This window comes from Trematomus bernacchii, unplaced genomic scaffold (assembly GCF_902827165.1).
Source record: "Trematomus bernacchii unplaced genomic scaffold, fTreBer1.1, whole genome shotgun sequence".
Taxonomy (NCBI): domain Eukaryota; kingdom Metazoa; phylum Chordata; class Actinopteri; order Perciformes; family Nototheniidae; genus Trematomus; species Trematomus bernacchii.
The window spans coordinates 7811364-7827677 of NW_022987851.1; the positions used below are offsets into that span (position 1 = coordinate 7811364).

The 16314-nt window shown below is 40.1% G+C and overlaps 1 protein-coding gene across 1 annotated transcript in view; it reads right to left on the reverse strand.

Moving 5' to 3' along the window:
* Window positions 1-16314, reverse strand: part of frya (furry homolog a (Drosophila)) — a 43116-nt gene continuing 26802 nt past the window's right edge. The window contains exons 40-61 of the mRNA XM_034113214.1: window positions 15557-15758; window positions 14779-14900; window positions 14474-14661; window positions 13190-13284; window positions 12519-13099; window positions 12113-12210; window positions 11862-12032; window positions 11627-11767; window positions 10894-11073; window positions 9946-10110; window positions 9562-9636; window positions 9281-9451; window positions 6735-6935; window positions 4842-4985; window positions 3867-4037; window positions 3597-3797; window positions 3157-3306; window positions 2980-3078; window positions 2804-2887; window positions 1257-1367; window positions 948-1153; window positions 1-853 (exon numbers count right to left, since the gene is read on the reverse strand). Coding sequence (XP_033969105.1) covers window positions 595-853; window positions 948-1153; window positions 1257-1367; window positions 2804-2887; window positions 2980-3078; window positions 3157-3306; window positions 3597-3797; window positions 3867-4037; window positions 4842-4985; window positions 6735-6935; window positions 9281-9451; window positions 9562-9636; window positions 9946-10110; window positions 10894-11073; window positions 11627-11767; window positions 11862-12032; window positions 12113-12210; window positions 12519-13099; window positions 13190-13284; window positions 14474-14661; window positions 14779-14900; window positions 15557-15758 — 3815 coding nt within the window. The 3' untranslated portion in view covers window positions 1-594. The remainder of the gene's footprint in view (window positions 854-947; window positions 1154-1256; window positions 1368-2803; window positions 2888-2979; window positions 3079-3156; window positions 3307-3596; window positions 3798-3866; window positions 4038-4841; window positions 4986-6734; window positions 6936-9280; window positions 9452-9561; window positions 9637-9945; window positions 10111-10893; window positions 11074-11626; window positions 11768-11861; window positions 12033-12112; window positions 12211-12518; window positions 13100-13189; window positions 13285-14473; window positions 14662-14778; window positions 14901-15556; window positions 15759-16314) is intronic.

Genomic DNA, 16314 nt, shown 5'->3' on the forward strand with positions numbered 1-16314 from the left:
CACACACACACACACACACACACACACACACACACACACACACACACACCACACCACACACACACACACTAAAGACCCGCTACTTAAACTAAAAATTAAGCCTCCCTTTTGTCTGTACTAACAATGTCCATGTTTTCCAATGCTATTATATATCATTACATTCTTTCAGGATACAGTAAAAGTCTTCCACTTCTGTGTACGATTGCACATTTTCCCATGACAATTAAAATAACATAAATGAAAGAGATTCACTTAGCTTTGGTATGTTATTTGTTAAATGTGAAAATTGATGACTTCAGTAGCAAGTGGTCGCTTTGTGACAATTTCTACTATTAGTGCAATAAAAGCCAAAGTCTCTCTTCTTTAAAAAAACAAAAAAAAAACAGTATTGCTGCAAATCTGAAGATATGACTTTATGACATTCTGATGTGCTCTGAGCAGGAAGAGGAACAGGAGTTTGGTTATTCCCAGGAGAGAGCAGAGTGCTTGTTAACCACTGAGATGATAGCAGCAGCCCCATACAGGACAAGAGGCTAGGCAGGGGACAGGGGGTATTGTGCAGGAAATGGGTGTCAAAATGCTGCCAGACCACCATCAAAGAGTGGAGCCTGAAACCCTGGAGTCTGGGAGGAAAGCTGTGATGGCTCGGTAGCCTTGGGCTCGTCGGATCATGTCCCGAATCTCTCCGTTAAGTTCCATTAACTTGGCAGAGATTTCTGTCAGGTCTTGTTTTGAGCCCACCAGAGCAAAAGTACCTGTCTGACCCAAGGTTTGATGTCTGAAGTAGATGTTGAGTAAGGTCTGAACCTCTTCCTCACAGGGGCTGCCAAAGATGTCGTTAGGCCACATTGTTCTGCAATGAAAAAATAAAATGTTATTTGTCTGACTTGGGACATAATTTATCCGCGTACACTCTTCATCTACAATCAAACAAAGCTTTGTTTCACCTGCACTCTCGAATGTAGCGGATGGCCGTTGGAAACTCATTAGTATTCAGACACTCGAGGATCGCCTGGACAGCGGCCTCAGACGAGCTGAATGTGGGCTCAGAGCAGGCGCTCTCACAGGCAGACATCTCATCCTTCGTCACCGAGGCTGCTGCTACTCTCAGGTAGCTCTTCAAGTCATTAAGCTCTCTGGATATATTTGTCAGCTAAAGGTCAAGAGGGATTCATATTATTAAACAGGGATATGGATTAGACGGTGGCTGTAATGATTCCAAGAAGAGAAGTCAAGAAAATGCCTGATGAACCTACCTCGGGAATAGAGCCTATTGTATGGACCTGTTCAATCAGCTTACAGTAGGACTGAAAAAGCAGCAACAGCTGAAAGTGGAGTTTGTAGAGTCTTTGACAGAGCTCCAGTTGCTGAAAGGAAAAGAAACATGGTTGTTGTCAAAAGGCCTTTTCATTTGGCTAGTTTTTCTTCTTCTTAGGTATTAGCTCATACCTTATCAGTTATAGTTCTACATTTGGTGGATTATAAACACACTACTGTAGAACTACTGCTAAATAGACAGAAGAAGTGGTGAAAAAGGATTACAGTAAACTCAAGTTTTGCTTTTAAAACCAAAAATATTTGAAACTACATAGAGGAACAAGTCTTCCAACTTACAGCCAGAGATTCCATTTGCTACAAAGCAAGCATGTTACAGGACAGAAAAGAAGTAGGGAAAACAGACAATCAAAAGAAGGGCATGCAATCCTCATTGTGTCCATATAAAAGTGGGTGAAAAACATAGGTTTTATTGGCATGCAGAGAGGAAAAAAAGTGAGGGTCGGTGTATGTGCAAATTAGAACCGACAGGAAGGCTGGTAGTTGCTTTGAATTAAAGGTTCCCCGTGGAGTTTTTGACCTCAAGCAGGGCTATGGATCTGTTTTTCTTTTAGTGGGTCACTGTTTTGTTTATTCTGTGCACACACTTAATGACATTCATGCACATGAGCAAACACAGTTGACACACTACACATTCCTGTCGATGGTGGCAAATTATTCTTCTGATCTACAGATGGCAGAAATACACCAAAACTGTTGCAATGTGACAACAAAAGGAGAAGAAGACCTTATGCCGTAAATATTGATGTAAACAATGCTGGATTACAGGGCAAAGTTGTTTTTTAATGAAAGGAAATTCACTTGGTGCTTTGAAAGAGCAGAATACACACATTGCATTGTGTTAAGCATCACTAAATGAAACCATAACTTGTTTGTTTACAAGAAAACTCCACAGGGCAGCTTTAATCAAAATGACAAGTGAAAAAAGTCGAGCAAAGTTACAGTTTTGTCTGTTAATTAGCACTCACTTTCGTGAGAGTCTCTGAGCTGTTAAATACTACGTTTTAGCAGCAAAAGTTTCCATTTTGCATTTTCCTTCCCTAAGTTGTCAAGTGAGCGTAATTGTTTACATACAGATCAAATGCAACTTTGGAAAAAGAATTACCACAATGCAGATTTGAATGAGATAATCAATGTGACATGCAGAAACTCAGGATTGTCTTTACATAGTATGAGGAAATTAGAGGTACACTCACAGAGCTACAGTTTCACACAGAGATTGTAATGCAGAGAGTACAGTATGAGAGGTCAGTGGAAGTTAATCTTTTCATATTTTCAATCATTTTAACTTAATTCCATTCTAACAGAATAACATTTTTTTTACTAAATCATGCAGCCTTTTATCTTTTTGCACACTTACTGAATTCATTAGCTTAAAATATACAACAGTATTTTACATTATCATTCATTTGATAAACGCCAGCATATTAGTATTAAAACTTATATTTCTAAAAAGGTAAGCTTTTACCTTGTCCTCATGCTCCGCTGGTTGACATGTTATCACGGTTCCCCCGACGCTCCTGGTAAAGGTGGCCTTACAGTTACTCAACCACTGTAGGAGACAACAGAATGATAACGTAAACAAATCAATGACCCCATACAGGTGACATTCAGACAAGAAGGCTCAATATAAAATGTCCTTACGGTGAGAGCTGCCTCCTTTCTGTTGTTGTAAGTGTCGAGATACTCTTGAAGTTCCAACACGCTGAATTTCATTTTTTCCAGCAATCCATAAGACATAATCTGTGAAAAAAGAGTTTTGTTTAATCACCACTAACGTGACGTACAGTTTCAGAAAAATATTTACAACTGGTTACTCACTGTGTCTGCATCAATAAATAGAGTTGGGCACTCTGAACATGATGTCAGCATCTGAGAAGAGGTCAAAAGCTTTGACCCTAATCCTTTCAGGCCATCACCAAGGTAACTCACAGCGTCACAGGTCAACGAACAAAATTTGGTCTGGATGTTCTGCAATGCAACAAAATCAGGCTAGCGTTGAACATTTTCAGTCACATTATTTAAGGCATTTACATTCTGTCATTATTTCTACCCTGACATTCTCCCTTGTCAGCTTTGATAATTCAAGTGAACAACATCTGCTTAATGAATCTCTTTACGTTTTCCAGTTGAAAGCATCCACGCATTGCCCTTTCTCTAAAGGTTAATCATCCAGATAATTAATCCTGTTACCCTTTTAGTTTAATTATTCAGTTTGACAAGACACAATGTTAATGGAATTGAGGGTGACGCTGTAATACCTGAAACAGTGATGAAAAGACATGAAACGTGTAGACTGCACAGGATCCATCCGAGTCGGTTATAAGCTGGTTGACGTGAGTCCGCCAAGCCTCCTCTGCATCATCGCACACTGTTGGCTGGAATGCAGCGAGGATGGCGGAGAAGAAGGGGGATGGTGGGGGGGGAAGATCGGGACTCCAGCATGTCGTCTCTCTCCTCCTCTGAGACACTAGGAGGACACAAAGCCATGATATTGATGCTGTGTCTAACAAACGTTATCTATTAGTGACAAAGGTTTTAAGTAAGTACCTGGGTAAGCAGCTGTCAAAGTCAGGTTCTCCTTTGTAATCAATGTTAACCATGTTTATTGTCAAACTGTCACCACAATGAAATTCAAAGGGTGGTTCACTGATGGAGAGAGAGAGGTCGTCCTCGTGGACATTGGTGTATTCATCTTCTTGCTAAAAATAAAACACACAGAGGACACTCGTTTCTCAGCAATTTGGCAAAATGAACTCGTCATGAACAAATACTGAGACAGCATGCAACAAAGGTTATTATTAACTGGATATGTTCCCTCGTTTAGGCTTAATCATTAAACAGACAATTTTGTTGGTAAAATGTATAGACTGACCTTGACGTGGGACCCTATGGACACTCCTTGTGATGTTTTTCTTTTATTTGGTAAATTTAGTGTGCGTTAATTGTGCCAATTCAATAGATTATAAAATAATTTACTTCAGCCAGCATTGCGGGCCCTGCACACTCATGTTTTGGGACAGGCAATGTGTAAACCTTTCTTGACCTCCCACATGCCAAGAGTTTTATTAGTTGTTGCCCCCACAGAAGCAGTAGGTATACACATTGCCTTAAACAGACAGACATAGAAAGAAAGACCCTTGTTTTTCTATTGCTGGCTACAACCCCCTAATACTGCCACAATAAAAAAACGCCCATTATATCCCAAAGCATTATAGGTTGCCTGTTTGCAGAGTTTTAGTTCATTCCCTACTAGCATGCAATGACTTAAAAAACAAGAGAAGACCGCCACATGCACTATTCTTAAAAGAGGAAATGTAGAAAAGTCACAGCGACATAAAATAATACTTAACGTAGACTGAACCCAAAGCACATACAACATCCAAGACATTTCACAAGAAAAGATGCACCAGAATAGCCCCCTATTTGGCAAAGTTAGTAAAGAACTCTAGTATGGAATTGTGAGTGGTTCCCAGTATCTCAGACACTCTGAAGCCCTTATTCACCCGCTGCTTCGAGTCCTCTGGCAGTTGGGCCTCGAAACTAGGATTTTTGGTGTTCAGGGGAGTTGAATCAGCTGAGGTTGTGTCAAAAAAGGCAGAGGGAGAGTCCCTGTTACTGCTCTCTGAGGTGGGAGACAGGTTGACCATCTGCAAGAGACAAAGTCATTGTTGGAAGCTTCTCTTAATAACACATGTCATTTTTTGCATGCTCAACAAACCACCTGATTTGTGTTGGACAAACAATAGCATGGGGACAATATTGTCATTTTTAGAAATGTTAAAATGACGTTTGATGAAAACTTAAGTAAAAGTTACATGATCATTACAATGTAGAACGCCCTATCACCTTAGGAACATGATGTGCTCAGGAAACTTAATAATAAGATATATTGTGTGCAAAGCTGAAAATAACCTGAGGGTGGCACAAGAGTAAAGCTTGTGCATTTAATTCCAGTTAGACTTTAATATGTTTTTCGAGAGGATTGTGGTTAAAATCACAATATTGATTATGATCTATTAATTTTTTTTTGGCTGGATTTAACCAGTTGAGCCCCAAGCCTGTTTTCCAGGTCTCAGGCTCGAAAATGACATTCCCAGAACAAATGACTATATCTTCACTTCTAAAAGGGGTAAATTAATAATCTTTTTTCTCAAAGCAATGATAAACCTGTGAGTTGGATGTAGGAAAGTCAGAATCAATATAGAATTTTTTTATTTTAAAGTAAATTCAGATTGAACATAGTAAAACATTTTAAATTATAGTGTCCGTCCAAAAAAGAAAAATTACTTATAGTGAAAACCACCCTTGAATGATGGGATAGTAGACTAAAAGCTTTAGGAATCCAAACTATAACATATAATAAGTACCCTGTATCAAGATTGATGCAAAACAAGTGACATTTGACCTTTTTAGAGAGGTTTAGCAACAAAAAAACCACTTCTGGGGTCATTTGGGTGGATTTGCCATACAGTATCTCTGGCCCCCCTCGGTCGATTTTGATGATTGACACCTCTTTTGAACCGTTAGAGCCAATAGAATCGAAGGGGGAGTTCCTAAATCCACCTAGACATTACCATTGAGGAATGAGAGTGATGCACACGCAGTTTGCCCAAACCGAAAGCTACGTAACGCTCTGAAAACTGAAAACTAGGTTATAGCCATAAATATGATGATGGATTATCAGTAATCATTTCAAAGGAACACAGACACATTGGATTAACCTTCAGCAGCGTTTTTATCGTTTTAATGCCATTGAACACAACTTTTGATCAGAAAAACAGCAAAGGTAAGACATATTTGCCGTTTTGGCTCCGTAAAGCTACGTGGTGTGTTGTCTGGGTTTGCCTTCGCTGCCCTGAGTTTTGGTCGCACAGTGATGATACTTATACCTCTAGAATCTGTGGAATCTCAGCTCAGGATATCTTGTTTGTGCAGATCTGATAAGTAATAAAGTATTTCTACCGTGAGTTCTGTGCTAAGTGCGTCAGCATTTTTTCGCTCAGGGCTAATTCAGAGGCTTGATATTGCCCTTGTGTTTCGTTGGTTAAAATGGTTAATAATGTGTGATAGCTGAGTTTCTTCCCGTTAGGTGGGTATGACACATTCATAGTTTGTTAAATGTTAAGAAGCCCTCAGACGCTGTTTCTTGCAAGATGTTGCGTTTTGTCCCCGGTACCGGGGGCATGGGGCTTAACTGGGCAAGTACACATTTCAGAATTATAAAGATGTTGTTGTTACAATTAAAAAAAATGCAATCTAATGTGAGAATCCCAAAATTAAATGTAATGTGTTTTAACTAAGTCTAAGACCTGCGCCCTGTGCTAAGGATCATTTTCAATATTTGTTCCCCTTCCCAATGACATTCATTATTGGCCTACAAACAAAGGTGAACTTACAAGTTGAGAGTGGGAGAGTATCTGGCTGGCGATCAGGGAGTCTTCCTCTGAAGACTCGTCTGAGTCTTCATGGGGGATCTTGCTGAGGCTGGGCATGCTGATGGACAGCTGACTCTCCTCCAGCGGCTGCAGGTCACTCCGGTCCAGACTGTCCATGGAGCGTCTGCGCACGCCCCAGTTGAAGTTGTCCACAGTCTCTCCCTGCAATAGAGAATGGCTTTGAGTTACCAAGCAACAACAAGACAAGAACAATCTCTTCTCTAACACAAACACATGCACACCCACACAAACTGGATACACTGTAATACACACACATTTACACAACCATGCAGTGCATGTTAAGGGAGGGGGCTGTTTCTTGTCTCTTCAACTAGACATGGCTCTGGATGTCAGCCAACTTCCACATTCCACCAGAGCTCCACATCAACTCATCAAACAAGAGAGACTTCCTGTGGCGACTAGCTTAATGGATACAACTCGCAGAAAGCAACAGCTTTGACTTTCATATTTACGATTACAATTCTTTTTTGTATGTGGTCAAAAACCTTCCTTACACCTCGTCAGGCTTTTTAACTAATAAAACTGTCTGCGTTGCACTATGTTGACCACAGCAGTTGTTTTAGTTTTCAGTCTATGTGATTTCTTTGCAGGCACAGGGAGAACAGCTGACACTGTGTTCCAGGGTACAAAGCAGATATATGTATATATATCTACTGTAGTTATATTATTTCTACAACGTCATGCATGTTACTGTGTTTTTTAAGCTTTTAAAAAATGAAACAAAGGGACATTCATAATTGAATGCAACATAAGTGATGTTAAATTCAACCAGTTAAAGCGACAATCTTCACAGCATAAATGTATCAAATAGTTAACATAAACAGTAGAACTAAGGTGCATAGCTCACTGTTTGGCTTGCAAAAATAAAGATTTAAGTGTGATGTGTATTGGATAACTGACATCGAACACAGTTTATTTGACTTCTCTAAATTGAGGTAACATACAATCCACAATTACATGTACAGTGCACACTAATAGATTTAGTCAGATATGCAAAGTTATCAAATGGGAAACAATGTAGTATTTGTCAACTGTGTGTCATATATCAAAACTAATACTTGTTTTCACTTATGAACCAGAACAAAATATTAAACATTTAAATCACCTGGGCCCAGTAGTTCAAAACTTTTAATCCCTATCTGATCGGATCAGATTTGGATTTTGGGTAGTTCAAAACCAAAAAACAGGATTAGGATCACTTTGATATCCGATCAGATCAGGAAATCAAATCCAAGCTTTAATCTGGATCAAATCTTCAAAACGGGTAGTTCAAACCGACAACACAGGATTGGGATCAGTTTGATCCCAAAAAACTGGATTATCTTGATCCCACCAGAGGGGTGGATTTCCAGTGGATTACCAGAGCAAAATATACTGTACAATTGATTTAAAAATATGTTTCAATATAAATAAGATGGCAGTTTGTTAACTGAAATAATACACAAGCCTTCATGGCAAATCAATTTTATTTTTCATTTTTTGGTCACGTTTGTGGTGGCCTATTTTGTTTTCAACCAAATGTTGATGACATAAATGTTTATGCTCATAAAATTATCACAACAAAGATTGTCAATCACAAATGTAATTTAGATTAAAGAAAAAATATCTTCAACAAAAAGAAAGTCCATCATCTGTCATCAACTTTCAAAAGTAATTGTGGACAATAGATGTCTCTGCAATGTGGTCTCTTGTCTTCCTTGTATTATTTTTCATGTCCACTAGATGGAGATCGGTAGGATTAAAGCACTGATATTCAGGATCTAGTAATCTTGAAAAGTCTGAATCTGGATCAGGGTGATCCTATCCTGAATTGAAAAATCTGATCGGATCTGATTGAGATTAAACGTTTTGAACTACTGCGCCCTGAAGGTACGATTATCAGCTAAAGAAATAGGTAATCCTGGTGAAAGATATCTCTTGTTGACATGCTTTTATGGTACTAAGGACAACAGTTGAAAATTAGCCTGCTGGCTAATACTGGCTCATTTACAGCAATGTGGATTAATGTGCACTGTCCTTTAAATAAATAAACAAACAAACAAACTACTGGTCCTTGAGAGTTAAGAGGATATGTTTTACACCAAATTGCACAAAATAGCAGAACCTGTTTGTAAATGACATGGCATGCACACACACGTTTTCTACTCCTTGCCATCAGTATAACTAAATGATACTGCACAAGCAAACAATCATCACAGCAAGAAAAATTGTAACATGACTAAACTTACCTGTAACTCCTACATTAGCATAGACAGAAAACAAAACAAAAAGAAGAGACCCCATTACAAAGAGCAGGCAAACCTCACCCAGTACACTTAGAAATGCTCTTGTTCTTGGAAAAAACGTTAAGATCTTTTTGCTAATGTCACTAATCTTTTGTCTTACTGGTTACAAGTTTGACAATGTTGTTGTCTATTAAAAGCAAAAGGAGGTAGGAAGGAGGATACATAATTATCTGTAGCACTGTTTGAGGTCCTGAAACTCACCTCTCCATCTTCAAGCTCCACATCCAAGAAGTCAAAGTCTCTAAAAACTCTGAACTGCTGCTCTGAGGTGGTGTCGTCCATGCTGTCCGGCTCCCTTGTCCCGTCATCGGAGGACACCAGGCTGGGCTGGTGCTCCATGAGGTCCAGCTCCCCACAACTGGAGAAGATCACCTTCACAGCAAAACAAATAGACAATATTTTAACAAGACTTTGGACTCTTCTGAATGGATGACAATTAAGTGTTAAAATTCATAGCAGTGCTAAAATAAAGTGTATCTTACTGAAGGGTTTTTTGTGAGCCCCACTTCTTGTCCACACAAAGACAACACATTCACCAGCTTTTCCCGTGTTCGTTTCTGCAGAGGGCAAGAGAAATGAAAATATATTGAACAAAACATACAGATGACATTGTAATGCCAGAAATAAATTAGGTAATATTGTGTAAAAAAAAAAAGAAGAGGAAAAGAAAATATAAAAGAGAAAAAGAAGAAATATAAAAAGGGGAAAATACATGAAAAGAGAAAAAACTAATAATAAACAAATCAATAACATTTGTTAAATTGGTACCAATTGCAGCCATTATCAAATTAAACATTTGTAATTGCCCTTACCCCTCACCCATATTAGTGAGAGCGGAAGTACAAAGACTGTGAAGATGTGCTCACCTGTGAAGACTGAGGCCTCTTCCAGCTGACCGGCACCAGGACGTTGTTGGAGGTGGATCCAGACGAGGTAGAGGAGGTGCTGCGGGTCACTGCTGTGGTCCTGCTCTTCACATCTTGGCCTGGAGAACGCTGCAGGTCATCAAAGCGCCGACCAATCACAGGCGTCTAACAGCGTGGACACAAACAGACACGTGCAGGCAGAAACTTTGATGAGTCAGGGGAAGTTTTTAGAAGAGAAAGTCCGTCTCTGCTTAGTCAATCCATGCCTCAGGCTCCATAGCAACTCCTTTCTCTTCTTGACTTAGACCGTTTCAAGATGACCGCCGAGTGATCAATGTTTCAACATAACCCGAATGTATCTTTTATCAATGTTCACAGGTTTTATTCCACTCGGCTTGCATTCATGGAGTATTTGAGAGAAAAACGTACTGACTTTTCCTCTGCCTTATCCCTCAGTCTAAAAATATCTGGAATTCTCAGAAATACCAGTGGTTTGTACAGTGTGTCTCCAGTTCAATAACACACGCTGTTGGCTATTCGCTAAAACTCACTGAATCACATACAAAGGACGGCAGCAAAGGGCTGACATCATTTCCTGCCATTCATGAACGACACAAATAGCTCCCTGTTCAGTTCCCACACATGCGCCACGCTGTCTGTATCTTTGACATCACTTTCCAGCTCCGCACTGCTTGGTAGATTGTGTTTACCTTTCAAGCTTTCAAGCTAATCTCAATGGGTTTGTTCAATAAGAAATATCAGCATTAAGGAAGGGGAAGAAGTGTTTTCTTTCCAAAAAGCTTAACGAGATTCCACAGAATGGCAACAGGCACCACACCCTGGAAATACAGGAACAAATACAGGGAAAAAGACATGCATTAAGCTCCCCTCAGGCTACTTTCAAACCACGGACACATTACAAAGAAAGTCAGGGAAAGGGTCCCTTACCTCAGAGATGTCAAAATGGAAATCCAGTGTTTTCCCAGGCAAGGCCTTTGAGGAGCGGTCCCACACGCGGCTCATGTCCTCGTAGGAGAGGTCACTCTGCGGGAATGAAGGCTGCACCAAACTGGCTGACCGTGAAACCACCAGCTTCAAGATATTTAGCGCTTCCCCCCAATGGACAGTCTATAGACAACACAGACATAAACACACCAAATCAGACAAAAACCCACACAACCTTATGTTTAGAAAGAAACAACCACAAATATCTTTCTGTGTGTTTTAATGTGCTTCTATTTTTGGAGCAAGTGTCCTGGCAGTGTGCAGAAGGAAACTGAAGGAAAATATGTTCAGTATGAGAATAGGCAGAGGCCTAGCCTGCAGCTAAAGGGCAGACTGTTTATAGTTTGGGTGTGTCTACAAATGTACTGCGCTGACACAAGACCGCTTTTTTTCCCTTTTTCCCATGAACACTTACAAAAGGAACAGGAAACTCGAGACTCTTACTCAGAGCCCAACGCCTAAAGCTTTCCAATGATCACATCTGATGTAGTTGATCTGAATGGTTTCACTTTCTGAGCACATATTACTCAGAAAGGGAATGTTACTACATCATTATCCTAAAAATATAAACAGCTATTAACCAAAAAGCAATATAAGTTTTACAGTCACCACATATTAAAAGTAATCATCTGGAGCAGGACCTTTATTTAGGTATTGATGTTTTATTTTGACTTACCTGGACAAATTTCTCAATTGTCTTGAGCACCTCCATGTTGAAGGGTTTGGCTTGTATTCCACTCAGATCCATGTGACTTAGGAGGCTGTAGATGATTTGTAAAAGCGTCTGCTGCATACTGGGGAGACCCTTCTCCAACAGCTGTTACAAACAAATGAAATGCCAATGATTTATAAAGTGCTTTTGAGAAGTTGTGATATTAATAATAACTGTACAACAGTAAGGCTGCACAAACCTCTGCCATGTAGGTGACCAGGTTGAGAGTGATGTCAGAGAAAGCTTCATGAAGATATCGACATACCACATTCACCCAAGAGAAGCAGTCTCGTGTGTAGGAGTGTGTTTTATACAGAGTCATGACATGAGCCAGGTTGGAGAGCTTAGCGTTTTTCTCCTCAAGGCATACCTGCACACAAAAAGTGCATCAGCTTAAAACATATTTACCTTTGAGCGAAAATGAGAAGGGAAACATGAATAGAGCCAAACCTGGGCGATCTTCTGAGCAACATCCTGACAGAACTGCGTGGGACCATCGAAGTTCTGCACGAGGTGTGGGAGCAGGCAGAGGACATTCAAAGGAAAACCTAAAGAATGAAACAAACACATTTATTCAAGATATACTTTAAGATACTTCCTAAACCAAACCTAATTGTATTTACTTTTATTTATTAGCTTTTTCTAAAATATTGAATTCTCTTAATCAAATGTACTGTATAACTACTACTGTTATAATTTGTTTGCCTGTTTCATTTATTTTAATTTTATTTTGAGATTGTGGGGTGGGAGGGATATACAGCAGCCATTATAAAGCTGCTTTTTCTTACTTCTCTGATAATCAACAGTCATATTATCTGTCTTTAAAACCCTGTATCAATCTACTCCTATAGTGTACCTATGGCCTGTGACGTGTCCACGACAGGCACTCGTGACACAGGAGTGAGTTGGCAGAATAGCTGAAGCGTGAGCTCAGTGGTGGAGACGGAGGTGAAGCCCTTCAGCAGCAGCTGCTGGAGCCCAGTGAAGCTGCTCCACTGAAGCTGGCTCTGCACTTTCTCCAACTTCTCCCTGTTCTCCTGTTTGTCCAGTGACATGTGGCCCAGCAGCTTATTCAACAGTCTCAAAGACATCTGATACTCAAACTCAAAGTCTGACTCCATCAGCGACACTGCCACCCAGAAGATGGTGGCCAGCAGGTTGCTGGGGTGGTTGATGTTGGTTGGGTCGTTGATGTTGTCTTTGGATGAGGACGGGCTGCGCATCTTGGCTAACAAAACCTGCTGTTCACAGGCTTGGATGCGGTCCAGCGTAGCGCTGCGAGGTGGATCAGAACACCTGTCCGCTTCTCCAAACTTCTTAGGGACAGAAGAGCTCCTCTGATGTCGGCTTCTCTCTTCTCTCCTCAGATTGAGCTGCCCGGTGCTCTTCCTGTTTGACAGCAGCTTGAGACTAGTGAGGAAATCTGGAGACGAGGCTCTGGAATTCAAAAAACAAAACAGTACATTACAGTGACTGCATCTTTTAACATAAACTTTATTTCGACATAAATGTGAAGGAGCCACAAACCTTGTCAAGATAGCCATGAGATCGTTGTTCTTGAGACATTCAGCCAAGTTATCCACTACAGATTCCAGTGTAAGTAATACCTCCATCACATAGCCCTGAAACAGAGGAAAAGAGAAATGACGTCCTGAGGAGGATTTCTTGTATCATTAGACAACAATTCATTTCTGAAAAAAATAAACAAAAAACTGATTGATTTGGTTAATGATTTTGGTTAACTGAATTTAGTTGCTACTTCTCCAGTAAACTCATAATAATTATGATACATTATAAGTTACGAAGGCAGTTTTATTTTATTTTGAGGAATTCCTTCTTCTTTAAGCCCCTGTCACACTGTCCCGAAATTGACAACAGATGGACACACGAATATGGAATTGTGAATTTCGCACGAAGATGGCCCTGAACCTCACACGAAGGCAACATTTACATTACATTTAAGACATACAACTGCAACGAAAGTAACAAAAACCATTATGTTAAAGTACTATGATACTGTACTGATATTTTCAGACTTTGTTCTTTACTTTCTCCGTCTTTATATGTAGAAGATATTACGTTTTCTCCGTCATGTTGTTTCCATAGCAACAACAACTTCCTGTCAACTCGCCTTCAAAATAAAATCATCTAAATAGACCAGGAAGTTGACCTAAATTACATTTAAGACATACAACTGCAACGAAAGTAACAAAAACAATGTAATATCCTTTTCAGTTTCACAGAACACAAATTGGGTTATTTACATAATATGTTTACATGATTTTGTTACACATCTTCGTCTGATCATCGGTGCCATCGGGCATTTTTCGCCCCGATGGAACCGATGATCAGACGAAGATGACACGATTTGACAAGATGCCCTCACGGGTGCCTTACGAAGGGCAAAATGGACAGACGAATTCAACACGAAAATGAACCTTCGCAAGGTCCTTCGGCAATTTTTTGGCATGCCAAAGATTTTGCCACCGCTCGCGAGGTTGCTGCCGGAGCCTGAGAAACTCTACCGGCGGTCATACGATGGCTTAAGATGCCCTCACGAATGGCCCGATGTTGTTACGATCAGAGCCGAATTTGAACATTTCCTTTATCGTGTGTCCATCTGGTGTCAATTTCGGGACAGTGTGACAGGGGCTTTACCAACAACTCCTACTATAAACTATTTTGGTTATGGTCATCTGACTGTGAGAAAAATACATTCCTACATATATAACCCCTTAACACTTGAACCAATCAATGTCTTATGCTCTGTTATCTACATTCACATGCAACATGTAAACACACAGCACTAACCTGCACTTCTTCTGCATGTTCGCCTACGACTTCCACCAGCCGTGAGAGCAGGTCGGAGACAGCGTGGGCAGAGATGGGCTGCCGGAGGGCCCGGAACACCTGGAAGGAGCGTCCGGCGTAGTGACGCGATGAACTACACAATGCCGTCTGCAGAGCCACGTCACTGAGCTGCTGCTCCAGGTGGAAATCTGACAAGAACAAAAACAACAATGTGCTTATGAAAATGAATTGTGATTTAGCTGTAAAGAGAGAGTTCTGTATTTTAATGAATAAATAATACTGTAAATATTATATTGAAACGTTACCTGACTTGGACTCTTTGAACACAGACACGACATGTCGCAAAAAGTTTGTTAGCTGCCCTGTGCTTTTGGAAATTTGGTTCTTTGCTGAAATGTCTTCATGGCACCACAGTGGTCCATATGCTCTATAAAACAACAGTTTAAAGGTTACTTACAACACAGAGTATATTGTCTTTGTGCAGATCTGCTATGGGAGGACATGGGACAACAAGCTGAATATTCAAATTAACCTGCACCATTCGCTAGTTATCGTGCTTTTGTTTAGCCTATTCAGTAATACTTCTCCGCAAAATGACCATTCAGTTATAAATAAATTGGCCTGTGTTACCTTGAATATGTGAAGAACACTTTTTTTCTTGCATGTCTCCGTGGAGAATGCTATATCGGAGAAACATTTGATAAACTGAAGTAAATGCTGTTTAACACAGGCGCAAGACCAGTAAGATTATTTGTTAAGTATGTAGGGATGAAAGAAAAACAGGATTCCTTAATGATTCAAGTTGATTAATTGGTCAACAAATGGTCATTTTTGGGGTGACATTTCTGTACTTTAACTAGCAAAAGCTATTGCATCGGTTGCAGTATGCATATAGCATCACTAGGGGGCAATATACACCCAGAAATATTGAAAAGCACATCAGTTGAGGATATCTTTGTTGTACGTGTTGTATTTATTCTGTAAAAGCCTTTTTTTATAACTGTATTCTTAGAGTTGTACCTCTGCACTTTCTGGAAGCTGGAAATGATTAACTAACAGGAGCACACTATATCAAATCAGTACCTTGTGGTTAAAAACTCAATGAGCTTGTTAGTCTTCTCATCCATTTTATTGGGAGCCACCAGCTCTTCCACCTCATGTGAGATCTCCGGCAGGTTGTTGCTGCTGCCGCCAAGACTCAGACTGGACGATGTTGAAGAAGAACTCAGACCAGAGTCTGGTACAGGAGACGCTTGACACTCCCGCAAAAAGTCAACACATCCTCCTGAAGACAACAGGAGAGCAGGTGTGTGATCAGAAACAGGTTCCAGTGGTTCATGTGGATGTTAGATTTCATTTCCCGTAACAAGAGAACACGTAGGGAGCACCGTGTGTATTAAAACGTTTGGAATTTCTATCCAAACTGCCTTTCTACTGACGGAGGTGTCAAGTTGAACTACTTAGTTTTAAATTAAAGATGGGAATGAACATGTGATCTTTTGACTTACATGGTAGTGTTATCATTGTGTGGTATGTTTGAACAAAAAAACAACACAATTTTTGGCATACGAGTTGTATTGAAATGGTCAAATGGACAGAGCATGTCTAGACGTTTGCAAAACAAATAATCAGCATGGGAAAGAGGAGGAGGGGGGGCAGCATATCTGAGCCCCAGCAGATGGCCCCAATTTGGGTAAGAGGACACAAATAGAATCATGGAATGCTTTAATCAAGACCTTTGATATCCTCTGTGCTCGATATTGCTTTTGGCACAGGGTCAAAATATTTTCTCCCCTGATAAGAAACGTATTCATCCTCTGAAAGGAATGTGAGCCATTCTC